We start from the raw sequence: 19,606 nt of genomic DNA on the forward strand, positions 1-19,606 counted from the left end.
GTCGGTGGATAAATAGCACATAATTCGTGTAATCTGAAACAATCGAGATTCACATTTATGAGATGGAACGATTATATGAAATACGAGAAAAATCTAAAGGACTTTACTAGTTCAAGCGCGATGTTCCTAACAGCGGCAACCTTATCGATAAGCAGTTGAAAGGATAGCGGCGCGATACTTTGTGCTACGTCGTTTAGATTGAATAGAGTCACAATCTCGAGCAGTTGCGTAGCAAGTTCCTCCCTGAATCTCCAGTTCCATTCGTTGTCCGTGGCGAGGAAATCGCTTAACCTCGGCAAATATTGGCAGCGATCGGAGGGCTTGAGTATTTTCAAAAAGGTCGCGAGGTGCTTGAGTACTCCTATTCTAACCTCGTCCAAATCCTTGATGAAACCATCGTAGATTGGCACGAGGTCGGTGGCAGTGAGTTCTTCGCCTAGAATCATGGCGATCTCGTGAATGCTGGACGCTAGAGTATGTCTGACCTTCCAATGTTTCGCGCTCGACAACGACTGATAAGCCTTTTTCAAATAATGCCAATTCTCCGCGCCCAGCGTGAGCGTGACTGCGGGAAAACTGAAGGCACAATGATGTGGGATCTCGGCACCCATGTCTACGCATTGCTCCGGATCGGCCATCGATACGTAGTAATTGATTAATTCCTGAGGTACAATCTGTTGCCCGTTATCCTTCGCGTCTAAGTTCTTGCTGAAATCACAGGACTCGTCACTCTTATCCATAGAGTCCATATGATATATAGTCCATAAATTCGTCCGTAAATCTTGAGAATCGTCCAAAGATTCCGTCGTGTCTTGCGATAACGGTAGGCAATCTCCGTCATCATCGTCGTCTGTCTCCTCCTTTCGATTATCGAGCTTATCGACGTCAGATTGCCCATCCGTATTTGAGTTCTCCTCGTCACTCACTTTGTGCCTTCTCCTCCTTCCCTTTTTGATGTAAGTTTCGTTATATTTTCCGACTTCTTGTCGAAACATTAATATATCTGCTGCTTCCTTCTTAGCTTCCTCCTTATTACGATTCATCGCTGATTGCCTCGCAGCATGAGTAAGTTCGTCGTTCAACGGTATATCTGGAGGGATGTAATAATACAAAAATGGATTATAATTCTCCGTATCGTCCACATCTGTCTTGAGCAAAGGAAAAGGTTTATGCTTTTTTCGCATGCTCTGAAAATCAAATCATAGAACATCATTAATATGTATATACACATATACACATACATTAAGATTTTGTATTTAAATATCTTCAAAGATCACATATACATATAAAAGTTTATGTTATTAATTACGTACTTGGAGTTTAACAATTCGGAAAGGTAAATAGCAATTGGGATTTTCTTCTTTCTTCTGGGAATCATTCCCCTCCGAGGAATCTGATGTCTTAACATTATCATGTCTCACATTTATCATAGGCAGGTAAAAGGGGCTTTTGGTATTATCATCCATATCAGATATTTGACTTTTGATCGCGCCCTTTGTAGGAAAGATTCCTTCGTATGAGTAACATAGGCTATAAAGATATATATTTATTTGAGATTAATATACGCAATGTCGAAACGGAAATAACAAAGTGCGCGATATAAATTACCTGAGATGATTATCTTGTTTACTAGTGTACACTAACTCGCCATGCTTATTATAAGTAACATCGGCAAATTGCTTGGCAAAGGTCGATATGAACGGTCCGAGTATCTGAAAAGCAGATATTCGCACCCATTTGGAATCGTCGTTCAAATGCTTTGCTAATATGTCCGCTAGTAACAATCGGCGTTGCTCGGGTGTCGAACAGCAAGCGACCGGCATCATGACCTCGACGCACGCTTTTCGAACACCCCACACTCTGTCACCGCACAAATCGACGAAGGTAGGAATCTAAGGACAAGAAATAAAATGATATCGGTAAATTTGATATTATTCGTATGTGTCAAAAGTGCGTCCATACAATTTGACGCTATTATCTATCTACGAATAAGACTCACCAATTTGCTATACAGTTTTTCCTTCCCCACAGCGACACACATATCCCCGAAATGCGTGGCGCAGGTTCTCCTCACCATCATATCGTTATTCTCGCACAGATCCAAGTATTGTCTTAAAAAGACCTTCTCTGTAAGTTCGCTACCAATCAGCGGTGCTAGTCGACACATGAGCTGCGAATCGATATAAAATATGGAATGTTGGGAATGAGCTGTTACGAGCGTTATAAGAAATTCAATGTAAAATGGCACGTGTCCGTGTACTATTTAATACATTTATTTATGTCTACGTGACGCTCATAATTTCAAAGGGATTCTCTTAATTATCGATTTAAAAAAAAACACGTTACAACTAAATTAATAAACGATTACATTTATAAAATAAATAATTAGAAGACAATATTTTTATTAACGTTATTAAATAATTTCGAATGTGCGAGAGATACATCGTTCCGTTCCGCTCATCAAAGCTGGCTGTGATATGAATCAATAGCACCACATCACAACCACTCTGATGGGAGGAACAGTCGATTTTATGCAATCAGCCTGTAATCTATCCTGTAAGAGCGTATTCATGAATTAGCACTTATTTATATTAGCACGACGAGATACATTTTACATTCATTTCACGATACACGATAACATATTCTGATCTCGCATATGTAAAGAGAATAATAGAATATTCAAATTATATATGACAAATAAATTAATATAATTACATTTAAGCAATTAACAATCGCGCGCAAGTACGATAAATAGCGTGATATTCTAGATACATTTCCTGCATATTTTATCGTATATCAAAACAGGAGAATTTTTTCCGCACGTTCTAAACTCGTTGAATTTTGAATGCCGCAACGCTCATCAAAGCTGGCTGTGATATGAACATCGTTATATCAGCATATTACAGCCACTTTGTGAGCAACGCAAACACACTCTCCTCCGCCGTCCAAGATGCAATCCCCGGAGATCTCCTCACGTATTATATTCTTTTCCGCGATAAATGGAGAGAAACCGATGCATAAAACGGCGATCCAAATCGTCAAAAATGGCTGTGATATGAAATTCAGAGGAGCAACACGCCACAACCAATTTGACGATTGGATCGCGTTCCTCCTGTCCGTGGATGCTGTTCGTCAATGTTTCGGATAGCGATTCTTAAAGAAGGACCCCTTCTTGCGAAATAGATTTGATCGAGATGTTACGTAGATATACAGAGTGTTAAAAAATTTATAATATAAATTTTGCACGCGTGTAAAGTACTCGGCAAGATAAACGTAACCCGCGTATTAAGATAAACGTGCTACACGCGTTGCAAAGTTTGTATCATGAATTTTTGAGCACTCCGTATATATGTATACATCGAGAGGAAAATGCTGATCTTTTTTCGTCTCTTCTTTCTCATTTTTCGTTCATTCCCGGCGAGTGTTATCGATTCAACAGTGTTATCGACAATGGAAAATGAAATCTTCTCGACGATCGATTCTGCGGGCCAGCTCATCAAAATGGCTGTGATATGACTCGAAACATTCCACAACCAATTTGATGTATCGGACCGCAAAAGGTATATTCCCTGTGTCCCGATGAGGTGCCCTGAGCGTGTCTCCTTCTTATTTTTTGAAACGTGTCTCTTCTTCTCTCAATTCTCTCGACTAACGCGCTCGCGTGTCTCCTTCTTATTTTTTTGTCACCATCACGACTCCGTTCTTTTAACCATCGGAGCGCGTTGAGAACGGACATAATTTTGATCATCAAAGCTGGCTGTGATAGTCGAACTCTATGACAAACCAACTTTGATGGTAAAAGTATGCCCCGTCTTTCGTCAGGATGCCGGGGTATTTGCGTTTTCCACGAACGCTTCACGCTCTTTCTGCTCTCTTCCTTTCTCTTTCTTTTTTGTTTACGAAAATCTTCAAGCGACGACGGAGCCAAATATTCGCTCGTTCCTTTAATCTCGCTTCTAAAGCGGCGTTTACCCCGTCTCCGAACTTTTCTTTCTCTGTTTTTATCGCTATTCCTTATCCGTGTTCCTCGTCTCCAATGCTCAACGTTGATTCGCTGATGCGACAGATCGTATAATTTTCACCGCATGTAATTTTCCGATTCTTTGTACATTGATCGTCTGGACGAACGAACGCCGCATGAAAGACAAGATAGTGAGACGCGATTGCGTGAGAACATCTCACTACCCATGTCTTTCAGGAGGAATCCGTAGATACGGAGAGGGCCGTTTCGTTTGCTCGATACGTAAACGAAGAAATGCGACGCGCCGCGTATGTATTTCTAATCGCGATCGTGAAAGAGATTTTTTGCCAAAATTTTTTTCACGCATTTCGAGTAACGAAAATTCCACATAAGACGGATTGTAAGCGAGACAAAAAATTATCCTCATACAATTAATATTTACTTGAGAATACTGATTTATATAAATGTGGAAAATAAAAATCTCTCAGGAAAAGAAGAAAAATATTTTTCTTCAAGTATAATATTTATTTATTATTTATTTAAAAAAAAAATGTTAATATTTTTTTCATTCGTTTTTTAGCATCATAATATTATCGTTCTTGGCATGCAAGGCGTATTTTCAAAATGACGCTTCATTCGAGCAAAAGTACACATCTCACTTACACAACCTTCTTCGTGTCCTTATCTATTGACAATAAAGCGGAAGATAAAATGAAAAAAAAAGGGAATAATAAAGCGCGGGAAACTTACGGAGATGTTTGCGTTACGAAGATGCTCGTCGGCCGATATGTAGGACAAATGTTCTATCGTGGGACAGATTTCATGCTCGATTGTATCATTGTCGAGAAGATCCCGCTTCACGATCGTCATGAGCGCGTTCTGAGCCATTTGTCGTACCTGCGGAGCAAAAACATTTCATAATGTTTACATCATCTTGGTATGTATATTTCGTCCTAAGAAATGTATCCAAAACAAGAAACACTTGCCTGGTTGTCCGGATCACTCAGGTACTTTATTATAATACCGAGCAAATGATTGCGCAGAACATCCCCAAAGAGATCCGGCGCCTCGAGACAGATGATCGCCACATTCGGGATTTGCTCCACCAAATCCGACCGAACCAAAGCATCTGTGAACATATGTAAATTGTACATGTTAGTAGGATGTTCCGAAATGTGGAGAAAATTACGCGCCAAAATTATTTCATTGTTCTTTTTTTCTTTTTTTTTTCTTTTTAATTTAATCTCAAGGATATAGAAGATTCGCCAAAGGAAAAGCTTAAGATTGAATCTAACCGACAATCGATTGCAAATAAATTCGCTATGATATTCACTTAATTTTTATCTGAATAATTTGTTTTCAGAATAATCAGTTATTTTTTTTTTTTTTTTTTAGAGAAATTATATGAAAATATTATAGATATGTAAATATATTTATTTTAATTAATAATCAAGATTTTATATTGTGAGCGTTTTTATATCTCATGTGAAACTGATATAGCTGATATATATAGTTAATCGTATTAATTTTTAAATTAGTAAATTTTTAAGGGGTATGGAAGAGAAAATATTATCGAATCTGGTGAAGCACAAGGAGATATACAGTCGTTGTGTCCGCATATATAAAATAAAAATCAATTACTCTCTAAATATATTACCTAGACGCCATATTATTATAATAACAGTGTACAAAATTACGATTATACTCCTGGAAACTCAGCAAAGTCACACACACACACATACACAATATAAAATAAAAAGTCTCACGAGAAGAGGACCGTATCACTATTCTTCATGGCGTAGGTATTACTAAGGGTGGTTTGTCGAGCGAAAGGCAGCTTCCCGAATAGGAAAATCCGCGCTGGAGGGGATGATGCTGAAAGCGGGAGAGCCGGGGCCTTACCATAGGACTGCGAAGCAGGAAATTCGGCCGCGTGGAAGGGACTGGGGTGACGTGCGTACGCGAGAGGGAGGCGAGGGAGGGTGAGACGAAAAACGCGCGCGCTTTTTTTCGTAGGGCCCATCGCTTCGTTTCAACGTTCCCGAGCTCCTTTTTCTGTTTCCCGCTCGCCTTTCCACCACAGAGCCCCATCCCCTTGTCCGTTTTGCTGATCTTTCCTCTCCATCTCTGTCGTGCCCACGAAAAGGGACCTCGGCTCGCAAACCTCTCTCTCTCTCTCTCTCTCTCTCCGTTGCCCTTTGCATGGTCGCACGCATCGTCCATTAATCAGCGTCGAAGCCCTATTTTCCCTTCCCGCCTATTTCGTCCCGCGCGCGTATTTCTGCCCAATCCCGCCAAAAATACCCCGCTGCGATACCTCGAGGGTTCGGCACCACCATCTTAACGCGCGTTCCTCTACTCTCTGAGAGGATGTCCTTTCGGGCATATATTTGAATTTCCTCAGAATTTTAACTTGTTTATTAGTACACTTTTTATGTTATAACTCGTTAAACTGATTACGTATTTTCATCACATTTTAGATATATTAATTCTTTTTATGATATTATTATTTATAATAAATTAAATATTAAAAGAAAATATTTCTATGCATATTTATGTTATAAAGATAAAAAGAATTGTACGTAATAAATTTACATTTATATAATTGAAAATTTTACGTTATATAATTGATTTTACATTTATATAATTAAAAATTTTTAATGGCCGTCACGTAAGTAAAAGATTACACAATTGCGTCTTCTCGCGAAAATACAACGGTGAAAAGCTCGAGCTCACCGAGATTTTGAAACCGTTTCGAAATCCCCCTAGTTTCAAACTGAGGGCAATGCTCCTGTTAAAAATCGGGGGCAAGGGGGAGGTTCGACTTTCCTTCGTCGAACGCGATGTATCACGCGTATTCCAAAAATACGTAAATGCCGAGGATGGTGTCGCGTGCCCGGGTCGTGAACCGGTGTTGCTGCATCGCGGCCCCTTCTTCCGCGTGTCCCCCTAAGAGAAAACACTCGACACGGTGGCACGTGTTACAGGCAAGATGTTCCGCGGATCGCCCCTAAAAATAGCCGCCTACTAGGACGACATCGCCGTCTTTGGGGTGCTTCTGCATCGGGATGCACCCGGACAGTCCTCCCATTTCTTGTGTTTCATGATTTCCGGATGCGCGCCGTATATTCAGGATGTCCCATCGGACTCCTCCAGCCATACCTTCTACGTTAAACTCGAAGCTAATTTTTGCGGAGATATTGTGGAAGAAAGAATTATATTTTTTGCAAATATATAATTTTTATAATTTTTAATTTTTAATTTATTGAATATTTTTATTATTTTTATTATTTTCTGTTATATAATACTATATTTTTGCTATATAATTATAACAAAAACTCTCTCAAAGCTTAAAAATTCGTCAAATTTTCATAATATTCATGTATTATTATCAGAGAGTCAAATATAATTTATGACAACTTTCGAGCGACATAAAACTTACAATTTGGTTCGATCAATTCGTGAAATTGATTTTTATTTTATATCATTTCACTTCTTTTTAAAACTTTTATATATAAAATAAAAAGATATATATCTAGCTTTTATTACACACGTTCCTGATGCGAGATAACGCGTTTTCATTTATATTTTTTTCAAACTCAATGCAAATAATTATCGGCAATTAATTTTAACTTGTTGGGTACGACGTTGTTATTCATGACAACCGTAAGAAATAGAAAAGCTAAACCTTTTTCTCGCTGAACGTTTAAGAATATATTTAACGCATTTTTATATATAAGGAACCCCTTGAAAAGAAGAGAGACCTGAATCGAGACCCGGTCAAATCTTCGGGAAAAAAATGCATCGGCGCGCTACATTTTCTGCGTTTCTTGAAAGCAATTCCAGGTAAAAGGAATGTTTTTCGTCGACGTTTTTTCAAAAGGGCTCGACCGCAGGACCGAGGTATATCGAGATATCCATCGATGAAACTCTTCAAGGCGACCGTTACGGTCTTCTTCATAACGGCGGAAAACTGCAGAGCCTCGTTGTAAACGATAATCTTCTTACCCCGGAATTCATCTTTCAAAAGTCGCGATGTTCTAGTTTATTCAATCTTTAACTTCTCATTGAAAATTACAAGTGACAAAATAGCTATTGATATAGATAAGTTGATATATTATCCCATTAAATATATATTTTTCTAATAATATTAATTTTTTTAATTTGAAAAAATCAATAAAATCGTTTCTGATTTAATTCTGATTTATCCCGGATTGCGAGAAATATATTTTATAAAATTCTACTTTTCTCTCTCCGAGATACCGAAGTTTATTTAGATTTTTATTCAGCAGCGAAAGATATTAATACTGATGTCTCGATCGAAAACTTTACCACCTCGGAATTTTAAAATCCACAAGTTTTCCGTAATTTATATTTTATTTCGCAAAGAACTCTGTTTTCTATAAAACAACTACAATGACATTTCATTCCTTGAATTAATTTTTTATGTGGCGCGATAAATCTACAGATACAAAATAAGTTAATTCTATTTCCGATTGAAATTTCTTGTTTTATTCGTTCAAAACTTATTTTTAATTTATTTTCGTTTTATTCAAAACTTAATTTTATTAAATTTTGCCCAAATTTTGTCACTTAATAAACCTATCGTATAAAATGAACTTCCTATAAATGACCGGTTTATTTGTTTGTTTTTTTTTTCCACCGAAATAGATTCTCCCTAAAATCCGTAATCAACATTACCTTTTCCACAAGATTATCGGAAATTTTACCGTGTAACGAAATAATGCGTGCATCGGATCGTTGGACCCGCCACAGCGTTTCAGCTGTCAAAAAGTGCCATGCGTCAAAATCCCTTACAAGGGATGCGTCTGTGGATCCTGGTACCAGCATGCGCCGGCTTTTACGCAAGATTCTTCGTAGCCAGAGATGGCGATGTTTAAATTAAGAACGAAGAGAGTGGGTTTACGTCTGAGATCGGGGGCTGTGCCCTCTTGTATAAATATCGCGGCGACTTAATGTCGTATTCCCGAATGCACGGGCGACTTCCGGCACCCACGACGCGTGCCATACCGGAAGCGAGGGCACGTCATTTGTCGTCTCTCGTCGTTGCCTCTAACGATGGAGCTTACTTTTCGCCGCGCACACCATCTTGCTCCCCCGCTCACGCTCGAGACCCCCACGAAAAGGACTCGCCCCCCTCGAGAAGCAACCCCGATGCAGTTGATTGCTGATATTTATACGTTTCCTGTGGCGACACGTTACTTAAGCGACCCCCATTTAAGAAGATGCGCTCAATTTTGTAGCGAAACATAAGACGTTATTTCGGTATAAGAAGAATTATGCGCGACAAGCATTGAGACAACCTATACGTAGTTGGCTATATATATTTGCATTCTTTAAAATATTTCTAAGAAATTTACTGACAGTTGATAAAACGTTTATATAAATTGATTTCTTGTAAAACGCATATTATTTTTATAAAAAACAACATTTTAGAACAGCAAATTTAAGATGTTATATTATCTTTTTATACGTTCTGTTAAATCTCGGTCAAGAACTCGCTGATATTGCTAATATTAACGTTCCCTAGGTCGGCACGTTATTTAAAAGAGACCTGCTCAAAGAAAATCCAATTTCCAGCAAAGTGGATGGCGCTATTTTGATAAAAACGGGGAATTACGTAAGAACAAGCTTTAAAACATGCAGTCAGTAGCTATGCTTGCAGTTTTTATCATATATTGATTGCAGGTTAAAAACGGACAGAGTAAAACCAGTATGATTTTGTTAGAAAATGTTTAATGGCCTTGATTGTGTCAATGCAAGAGAGAAATTTAAAAATTTTTTTGCATACAATCAATAACACTATGAACATCGTGGAAATCGATATTTGGCTGACATCGCGATTAAAAAATATTAAAACGATATTATCCTTTCCATTTCGATAACATATATGCATCTTAAAATTGTTCTCCATAAGAATTCCGTATTTTATGATCGCCATATTTCTAATAATTAAATTATGTCAATTATAAATAAATATATAATTCATATAATGGGGGAGACACATATTTATGCAAAATGCAAACAGTAAGCAAAATCTTCTCTTGTTAAGCTCGTTAAAATTAAAGTGAGAAAAGCACAAAGTCATATAAATCAAGCAACCAATCACATTTATGACATGCGTGAATGGTGCGAAGGATTTGGCTCAGAAATGAACGTGTTTCCAATCCTTTCACATGAGGCATTTTCAAAAGTGCAAAAAAAAAAAAATGTGCGATAATCAATCTTATTTGCGACATCATTGATCTTCACTGAGTGACGTGACACATATAAAAAAAATTGAAAAAAAAAAAGTGACAGATAAAAATTCTCTTCACATTCGCAGCTTTGCATACAAGCAGTATCGTGAAATTGCTGATACGTTCAAGGAATATATTATTGCAAAAGATATGTCAAAGAAATTTACAACGCTACCACAGATTTATACGATCCACAGACAATTTAAAGATGTGCATTTCAAAGTGTAAAAATTAAGCGTTGAAAAATAATGGCGATCGATCGTGACTTACCATTATCGTCGATGATGAGCTGTACATGCTGCATAACATCCTCGACGACCAGTGTTAGTTTATTGTTGACTGCCGCGCGAAACATTTCCACCAATATACGGCCCACCATTTGCCTGCAACACAGGAAATAAAGACAAATACATTAGACGACGTCACTTTACGCATATCATCTGTTGGTTCGAACGTATCGAAATACAAAATTATAGATCAATTGATTTTCGGGCAGTGTATAAAGAAAATTTAAATTAACAAAAAATCCTTCATTAACGCAACGCTTTTGACAGATAAATATATAATATTAAATTTAATCGAATTAACCGTGCAATGAGCCATTATTTGAATAGCTACTGAAGTAATCGTAACGCTCGTTAATTTTCCAATATAGATATCTATTCTAATAATTATTGAGCCTTATATTCGTGCGTAAGGAATTTAATTTAGTTAGAATTAATATAAATTATCGCGATGAGAAGAAGCGATAAATCCAGCAACCAAATCCCATAGGATTTTCTAATAAATTAACTTGCCATCATATGAAGATTCGCATTGTTTTTTATATATATTTAGATATATATTATATTATTTTTAAATATATTTTTCCAGTCATCCATCATTTCGTTCTCATTCTTATATACGATTGTTTTATATAATTATTCCTACAATTAAAATTATTTGTTGTTTCTTATAATTAACATAATTTTATTCGCCAATTTATTAATTAGCTTTTATTGTACATTTTAGAAAATGCTTTAGTTAGTTTTGTAAATAGAAAATGTTCAAGAACATTTCGAGTTCGTCTTCATTTTAAGAATCAAGTAAAGAAATGTGTTGAATATTAAATTGTTAAAAAGAAGATGCAAATATAAAGTTCGGATCTTTATTTCTGTTATCTCATCTGCCCCTTAAATGTTCTTAATTTAAAAATTCAACGAGCTCGATTCGATAATTAAATACATAAATATAAGTGCGGTTTAATCAACATCTCTTCAGCAACATCAAGCCCGAAGAAAGAAGATAAAGGAGTCTGATGAAGATACCGAGACAAGATACTACGAAGCAACATGTGTTCACCTTAACGATCTGGGTGCGCACACGGTGTACCCAGCGTTAAAGCGCTAAGAGGAAAATATAAGAGCAAACGCCGCGGATTTCGCACACACGTACAAAGAAGGCGGCAGATTATCTTCATCAATTATTCATACTCGCCGTTCGCGCCGTATCTCGGCGCATTCGGCTCCCTGAAATTCCAACGAACTCGAATAAGTTCGATAATTAAATACATAAACCGAGTTAAGCTTCGAAGACGGCCGTCCATCGAAACTTCGTGCCGCGAAAAAAAAAAAAGAAGAAATAGAAGGAGAAGAAGAAAACGGAGTATCGAGGCAAACAAGCACCAGGACGAGTAGGGACAAGGAAAACGAGACGGGACGACGACGTTCTGCGGGCAGCGCACCATCTCATCGCGGGCCATGAAGGCGGCCGGCCGCCCTCCTCGACGAGTGAAATCGAAGACGAAGAGCAGGAAGTGGAAGACGAAGTATCGCCGCCGCTGTAGTTCGATCACGTCGCTACTGTTCCCACCACCCTAAAGCCCCATCCGTGCCTCCCCGTCCGGCGCAACCTTTTCCCCCTCCCCCACTGCGGACAACGGGGCGAACTCCCCTCTCGCAGCGATGAAGCGAGGAAAGCGCGCGAGTGGGATCGAGCGGCGGAGGAGACGGCGGAAGGGATGGATGACGGGTGGTGGAGGCGACACCAACGGAACATCGCCGACGGTGCCCCACCAGGAACGCGACGGTGCGCTTGCGAGTGGGGCAAAAGTGTTCTCCAAAGCAGTTGGAGAACGCGGGACGAGACGGTACCGCCTGTGAACGCCTACCATGCTGGCGCAAATATGGCCGCCGACCGCTGCGGCGGCAACGAAGACAACGAAGACGAAGAAGAAGTCGTCCCTGCAGAATTTTCGGGAGCAAGCGTGCGCGCGCGCGCTCGCCTCGCGAGTTTCTTCGCGCAAAAGTTTCTCTTTCTCTCTCTCTCTCTGGTTCGGGCACACAATATGTTTGAGCGAAACGCCGTGCTCGCCTGCCACCCTCCAAGAAGCGTTCCTTTTATCCACCTGTGTCCACTGGACGACGACTTGGGTTGCTTGCTTTCGCCCGGACCCATAGATACTCTCTGGCCCAAAATTGAAGTACACGGCGCTGACACTTCCCTAACGGCCTACCACGCGCATGATCGCCGTAGTTCGCGAAGATCGATAAAGAACACGGCGTTTTCTTCCTCCCCCTCTAGCGAGCGACATATATATATGTATGTATATATATACATATACAGATATACAATGTGTGTATATATATATGTATAAGGAAGGGATGATTTTAGGTACCACTACGGCCGACATGGCCTCTCTGCGGTATCATAATATCGATAGACTTTATACGCCGCGGGATTGCAAGGTCGAAAGGAACTTGGACACATTGATAATGCGAGCTCGGGAATCGAAAATCGCCGATTCTTTAAAAAAGGAAAGCGAAGATTGCGAGAAAGAAATCATCTTTTTATTTTATTCTTGCTATTTGATCAACGAGCAAATAATAAAACTTTCAGTATCAAGAAACCATTTTAATTATCGTTTAGCGCATTAATTCATTCTTAATAATCGAGACAAATTAAAATTATTTTTTTATGTGATCAAGATCAAAATAGAATACGAGAATTTTTCTGGACCAATTTCAGTACCTCTCTCAATACTAAATAAATTAAAAATTAAATCTAAAAAAACTCCGTGGCAGTATCTTCAGTTTGTAATTAGATGTATCACAAATATTTGCAGGAAAAGGAAAAATTGCGTAATTTTGACGCGCCAAAAAGATCTTATATAGTTGTATATATAATTTAAAATAATCGATTTTTCTTTCTTTTTTTTTTACAATTATGATTTTTAAAAACAAGTAGGAGCGATCGATCTTCTTCCGATAAAAATTCAATAGGATAAAAAAAAGCCATTTATATTTTTTGTGTGTAATGATTGTTTTTTAAGAATGAAAAAATAATATAAGGCATTTTAATATCAGCTATAAATATTAATTCACTTTTCTAATAAAAATGTCAGGTTACCGCAAAACTAATTAATCCAAAAATTTTATAATGCGACATCATGAAAGCTTTTAAATATATGTGTGCTTGAAAACATGAGGACAGAATTAAAAATTGATAATACATATAAAAGTCATGACATTTAAAAGATTATTTAAATAAAGCTTCGTAAATCGAAACAAAACCAATAGTGTTTATGAGTTTTGCGTATGCGGGACATATTGACGTTAGATTTTATCTTGTAGATTTATTCAAGTTCCTTTACCGTGCATTTTTTCACCGTCACACTCTTCAAAAATTCATTATTTTATTCAGGTAAATACAGTAAAAAAAAAAGCAACAAAGCAAAATCGAGAGAGGATACCTGAGCAAAAGAATTTTCTAATAAAACTAATAAACATGTAAATATGTGTCATTTGCGCATAACAAAGGTAAAATACAAGTCAACTTCAATTAAATCGCAAAGAATCGAAAAAAATAAATATGGCAGTCATTAAAAAGAAGAATTTTCGATAATTTTAAACTTGACAGAGTAAAATACCATCGGTTGTGCGGTCATTTTGCCAGTTTTCTGTAGAAACCGAAATCGAGAAAGAATTCAGGAAGAAACGGTATTGTATTCCTACGGAATGGAAATCCAGGAAATAAAGAAGAGGAAGAAGAGAGCTAGAGATCCCTCGTTTGAGTGATTGAGAGACACTATTCACAATCGATGGAAAGAAAAGGGATCAGAACGTGTTACTGGCTACGCATCAAATGTTGTAGAAGAAAGCGAGTGAACGACAGAGGATCTAAAGAAAAGAGCAAGGACAGACGCGCGCGCGGGCTCTTTTTTATTACAGTGAACAAATATTTCGGTGGCCGGCACGATGACCGCCTCCTGGGCTCTCCTTAGTCTCTGCCGACACCTGTCCTAGCACGTACCCTCCTGAAAACATTCCGCAGGTTTAAGCCTTGTATACAGCCCGATAAGATCGCGCTGTCTTTGAATTCCCCGCTAGTAGAAAGCTGAGCAGGTGCAGCCCGTAGCGCGTGGAAGAATTTTTCATTTTCGACGACAGAAGAGAGATAACGAGCACGATCGATGACAATAAAATCCGTTAATTAATTGCGAGGGGACTCTGATCTCTAATTAGGTTGCAATCGCCCTTCTTGATCGACTGATTTGTTATCACGTGACAATTACAATGGGAGATGCTAAAAAGTCGATATAGTCTTTCATAAAAGTCTTATCGATAAGATTTTCTTATCGAAGAAATTTGGTTTTATTGGAAGTTAAATGAGAAAAATTGTTTCGTATTCAATACTCTTATATTTGTGACGTCATAGATTTTTTTTTAAGATAGATAAAAAGTAAACTTTAATAATTTTTTAATTTTAATTTAATATAAATTTCTTTTAATATATTAATCTTTCCCATCGATTTAATCCACGTTCAGGATTTCAGGCGAAGTAAGCAGCGGTTGAGAGAGCCAGAGACTAGACTCACCGACTTTCGCTCCAATTTTTCTCGCGCGAGATTTCGACACCCCGGGAAAGAAAGAGATCGAATCGGTATGTCGCGGGTATCGAACGAGAGATACTGCCGCGAAACTGCGCGGCGCAAACTTGCTCCGATGGGCATCTCCAGGTCGATCGGATGGACATGCGATTCGCGGGCGACCAGTTTTGCGGAGCCGTTCAACAACGCGCGGCTTTCCGTCTCTTCCTCTCACCCGCGCGAAGACGCCACGCGAGAAGATGAGGAAGAAGAAGAACACACGACGAAGGAAAAACAAGAGGAAAGAGAAGGAGAGAAGAAGAAAAAGAGAGAGAAAGAGAGAAGAGTCTGGTAGCCAGAGTCTCCGCGCTACGAAGGGGTTATGGAGGAGAAGGAATGTTGTTGTTGTGCCGGGAAGCGTTTGCACCGACAGAGAGGGGTGGTGGGAGGGAGGGGTAAGGGAGGAAGGCGGGGTGCGACGATATGACCGGCGGCGTGGAAGAACCCGACGCAAGGAGAGAGATAGAGAAAGAAGGGAGACAGAGGAAGAAGGATGCAGAATGGGAAGGGGGGGAAAGGAAGGAGAACCGGTGGAATGAGATCAGGGGGAGAGGGAAGACGAAGGGGGTGGCGACGCGCTGGCCGAAGCGCTGGAGGGGAGGCGAAGTCAATGCACCGCGGGGGAATGCAACGCCAGGCAATACACGGAGCCCCTACGTCAGAGAGTGCATATTCTACTTCTCACTTTATATACCGACCGCAGCGTTCTCTCTCTCCTTCTGGTCCGGGGCTACTATAGGCGCGCATATATACATACACACACACACACACACACACACATACGCGTTCGGCGTTGTTGTTTCGGTCCGTTCGAATTCGTCGATGCGCGAAGTTGTTGTATGCAACGCATCGGTGGCACTGCATTGTCGATCTGCTCTTTAGGATTCGCGATCTAAAATGTTTCGTGAAAAAGAAACATTGACCTATATATATGATAATTATATCGTGTTAAATATTTGTCAATTTTCCGATAATTTGTATTGTTTTTTGTAGTATTTAGCAGAGTATTTTTTTTTTATTTGTTTGTAATGGGGGCCTCGTTTTATGCGATGATAGAATTACGAAACTGTGTTTTTGGCTAATCTAATTCATATAATTTCCATTTTTTGCAATTGATGTATTTAGTATTGAAGTTGCTAATGTATGAAGGATAAGCAATTATATTCGAAATTAATGTGGCGCAAATTATTCAATAAATTTGATTTTAAATCGAAGATTAAAACTGTTTTTCGTGTTTCTGAATTTTTCACTGTTTACTGATATTGACATTATTGAATTTACTAAATGAATATGCTCGATATTTACTTCAAATATTTAATCAGATATTAACTAAGGTTGATTACTGTCACGCGGATAAATTGCGGATGATTCTTTAAAACTAAGAATTAGTAAGTGTATGTATATCGAGTCTTAAAACTCTGTTTTCCACGGTCATTATACCAAGATAAGAATTTAAGAGCTTATCGTCCATCGAATTCCTTCTCTTTCTAGGTCATCTTCACTACTAATATCACTGTCACTCCTCATTAAAGTAGTATCAACGTAAATGGAGCATTGCGATAAAGCTCTCAATATCTCGACGTACCGCACCTGGCGCCTCGATACAGCTGTGTTTATCGCAACTTATGGTTGAAGAGTATCGAAATATTCTTGAATATCAAGGAATTTTCACGAATAATCACGACGAATGACGGCGTGTGGTCCTCTTCGCCGGTTCGGTCACTCGGCCGTTCGCGTTGGCCTCCTTCTCTCACGCGTGCATTCGCTCTCTTTTGTGACGCGCATTCTTTTATAAGTAGATACGCACGCGAAGAGATACAGGAGGAGAGAAAGAAAATACCGTGCGAATGAGCGAAAATACGCTATTATATTATTCGCGTATATATAAACGTAGAGATACTAGATTCCGCGTATATACATATACGTGCGTCTATTCGCGTGTGTGTACGCGTTAGGGAACATCAGCGTCGTCGTCTTCGTCGTCGTCCCCGAGTGGGAGGGGAGTCAGCGTGAGTAGCGTGTGTACGCGCAGCCGGCGGGCGCATGCGCGTAGCGGCGAGCGAGAGGTGCACTGAATGAAGTCTCCCACCACTATCTCCGCCAGAGACGTCGCCGCCACAAACGCACACACGTACCCGGGGATCGGAGTATCGGATAAGCGGCGAGTGCGTCGCGTCGCGTCGAGGGCGCGGTTACACGATGCGGCGCAGAAACGCGTCTCTACGCGAGAGTATCGGATAAGCGGCGAGTGCGTCGCGTCGAGGGCGCGGTTACACGATGCGGCGCAGAAACGCGTCTCTACGCGACTGAAAATTCACAGATCGAGTTGAACGAAAAGACGGATTTTTTTTTCACATTTAATTAGGCATCGTCAAGCTTTAACCGATTTCTTTTGTCTAAATTAATCGTCTAAATTAATCATGTATATTTTAAAAGCAATCTAAATAAATGCCAAAGCATGGATTAAAATAAATTATTAAAAAAAAAAAAAATTTTTTTTTATGGAAACGAGCGTTAAAAACAATTATACCGTAATATAATTTAAAATATTTATAAAACATTCTTGAGGCTAATCAAGATAAAAAATTATGCAAAATAGTATTAACATTTTTTTATATAATAAGTCTGTTTTTTAATAATTTAATTGATAAAATATCCTTTCTTCTGTATTTCTTTTACATTTTTATTTATCGCAGAAATACAGTTTAAGATGTATCGATCTATCGACCAGTCTGCTTCGCGAAGGTAAATCTTTCGTTCGCAATACAGCACAATACCGGATGCCCGAGATCGTTGTTCTCGTTACGGCCACCGTCGCCATCACCGTCGTCGTCATTGTCGACCTCGATCCGTGTTACGAAAGCAAATTAGAAATTTGCTCGACGCGGAAGAATCGTTACCGGAATCGTTATTGCACACTACAATTCCTTCGATGTCGAGAAAGAATGCGATTCTCATTGAAAAATAAATAGAATCTAATATAAACTATTCTTGACATATACAAAATTTGATCTGATGTATTCAATTAAATATTAATAACTGATCAAAAGTATAATAATGAAACAATTCATATAATAATAATTAATATTTTTCGTTTTCGTTTTAAAGATATTTTAATTTATTCACGAATATTAAATATTAAACTTAAACTTGCTATTTAAATCGCAAGATAGTCAGGGCAGAATTTTCGCGACAGATTGTTTACCGCGTCGCGGACAAGCCGTAAATAAAAAAAAAAGGATCTAAGATTTGGCGCGATCGCTACGAGGCGCGCGACGACATATGCCGGGGCCGCGTGTGCAGCTGCTATGTCGTCCATGGGGTTTGGGTCGGTGGGTGACACGTTTCGTGCGTCGTGCACGGCTGGTACACACGCGGGATTCAGCGTAGGTATTGATTTGTGGAACGCACGCACCCCCTTCGACGCTCTCTCGCCCCGCCGCGCCGCGCGGCCGCATCGTTTTCTTTCTCTTTTTTTCTTTCGCACGCATAGCGCGCATGTTTTACGCGTGCACACACGCTATGGCGCGTCGTGTCCCCTTCCGTCGCCCCTCGCGCCCTGCGTACGTGTTGCGTGCGTGCGTGCGTGCGTGCGTGCGTGCGTATGTGTGTAACATTGGTCTCTTTTCATCCTAGTTACGGACGCGGTTCGGAGACCGCCTTCTCCCCCCTTTCTCCTCTCCCTTCGTGCGCATCCCGTCGACCATACGCGGGGTGACTGCATCCTTTGGGTGGGTCAGGGCCAAAGAGACAGACGAGAATAGAGCGGGGATGTGCGAGACGAGGTCGAAAGGGAGGAGGAGGGGAGAGAGAAAGGGGAAGGGAGTTTGTCAAATCTCTACCGAGGTCTCTGCACCCTGTGATTTCGCGTCAGCTGGCTCAGCCAGATTCTTATTACAGTTTATATTGTATTCGCGCGATGCACAATTTGAAATTCGCCTAAATTTTTGCGCTTCTTATAATGTATCGATCAAATTGATACTCATTTCATTTTTACTACAGATAATTTCTCTATTTAGATTAAAGAATAGATTATTTATTAATAATTTAATTAAAAAATATAGATGTTTGAATATATTTCGTACAGTTAATGGGAAAATCTGAGAAATTATACATATCATTCAGAAGAGTATAAAATGGGAGCAAGTCCTTATATATTCTTAAAATCAAGTTTTTTTTTTGTTTAATACCAATAGATAAGATGTAAAAAAAAATGTATTTTTTAATATTTATAACATTTCAAAATTCTACAAATTCTGGAACCGACTCTACCAAAATTGTAACTGTTAAATTTTTATTCAATAAATATATTAAAAATTTTATTCTGGTAAAACAAAAAATAAAAAATAAAATATATATAAAAGAATATAATAATTTGATGAATCTTTCTCTCTAATTGTTGGAGATGAAGATTATCTCAAAAATGAAGAAGATCGTCCTCATCCAAGGCATCACAACATCGACAAGACCATCAGGAAT

The 19,606-nt window shown here is 39.1% G+C and overlaps 1 protein-coding gene across 1 annotated transcript in view; it reads right to left on the bottom strand.

The window, feature by feature from the left end:
- LOC115240327 (serine/threonine-protein phosphatase 4 regulatory subunit 1-like) overlaps window positions 1–19,606 on the bottom strand; it is a 160,574-nt gene that overhangs the window by 4,649 nt on the left and 136,319 nt on the right. The window contains exons 3-10 of the mRNA XM_029815402.1: window positions 10,492–10,604; window positions 4,948–5,090; window positions 4,712–4,858; window positions 2,000–2,170; window positions 1,609–1,892; window positions 1,314–1,530; window positions 108–1,187; window positions 1–33 (exon numbers count right to left, since the gene is read on the bottom strand). The exon at window positions 1–33 is cut by the window's left edge and continues 1 nt beyond it. Coding sequence (XP_029671262.1) covers window positions 1–33; window positions 108–1,187; window positions 1,314–1,530; window positions 1,609–1,892; window positions 2,000–2,170; window positions 4,712–4,858; window positions 4,948–5,090; window positions 10,492–10,604 — 2,188 coding nt within the window. The remainder of the gene's footprint in view (window positions 34–107; window positions 1,188–1,313; window positions 1,531–1,608; window positions 1,893–1,999; window positions 2,171–4,711; window positions 4,859–4,947; window positions 5,091–10,491; window positions 10,605–19,606) is intronic.

Source organism: Formica exsecta, unplaced genomic scaffold (assembly GCF_003651465.1).
Source record: "Formica exsecta isolate Colony F162 unplaced genomic scaffold, ASM365146v1 scaffold423, whole genome shotgun sequence".
NCBI classification, from domain to species: Eukaryota; Metazoa; Arthropoda; class Insecta; order Hymenoptera; family Formicidae; genus Formica; species Formica exsecta.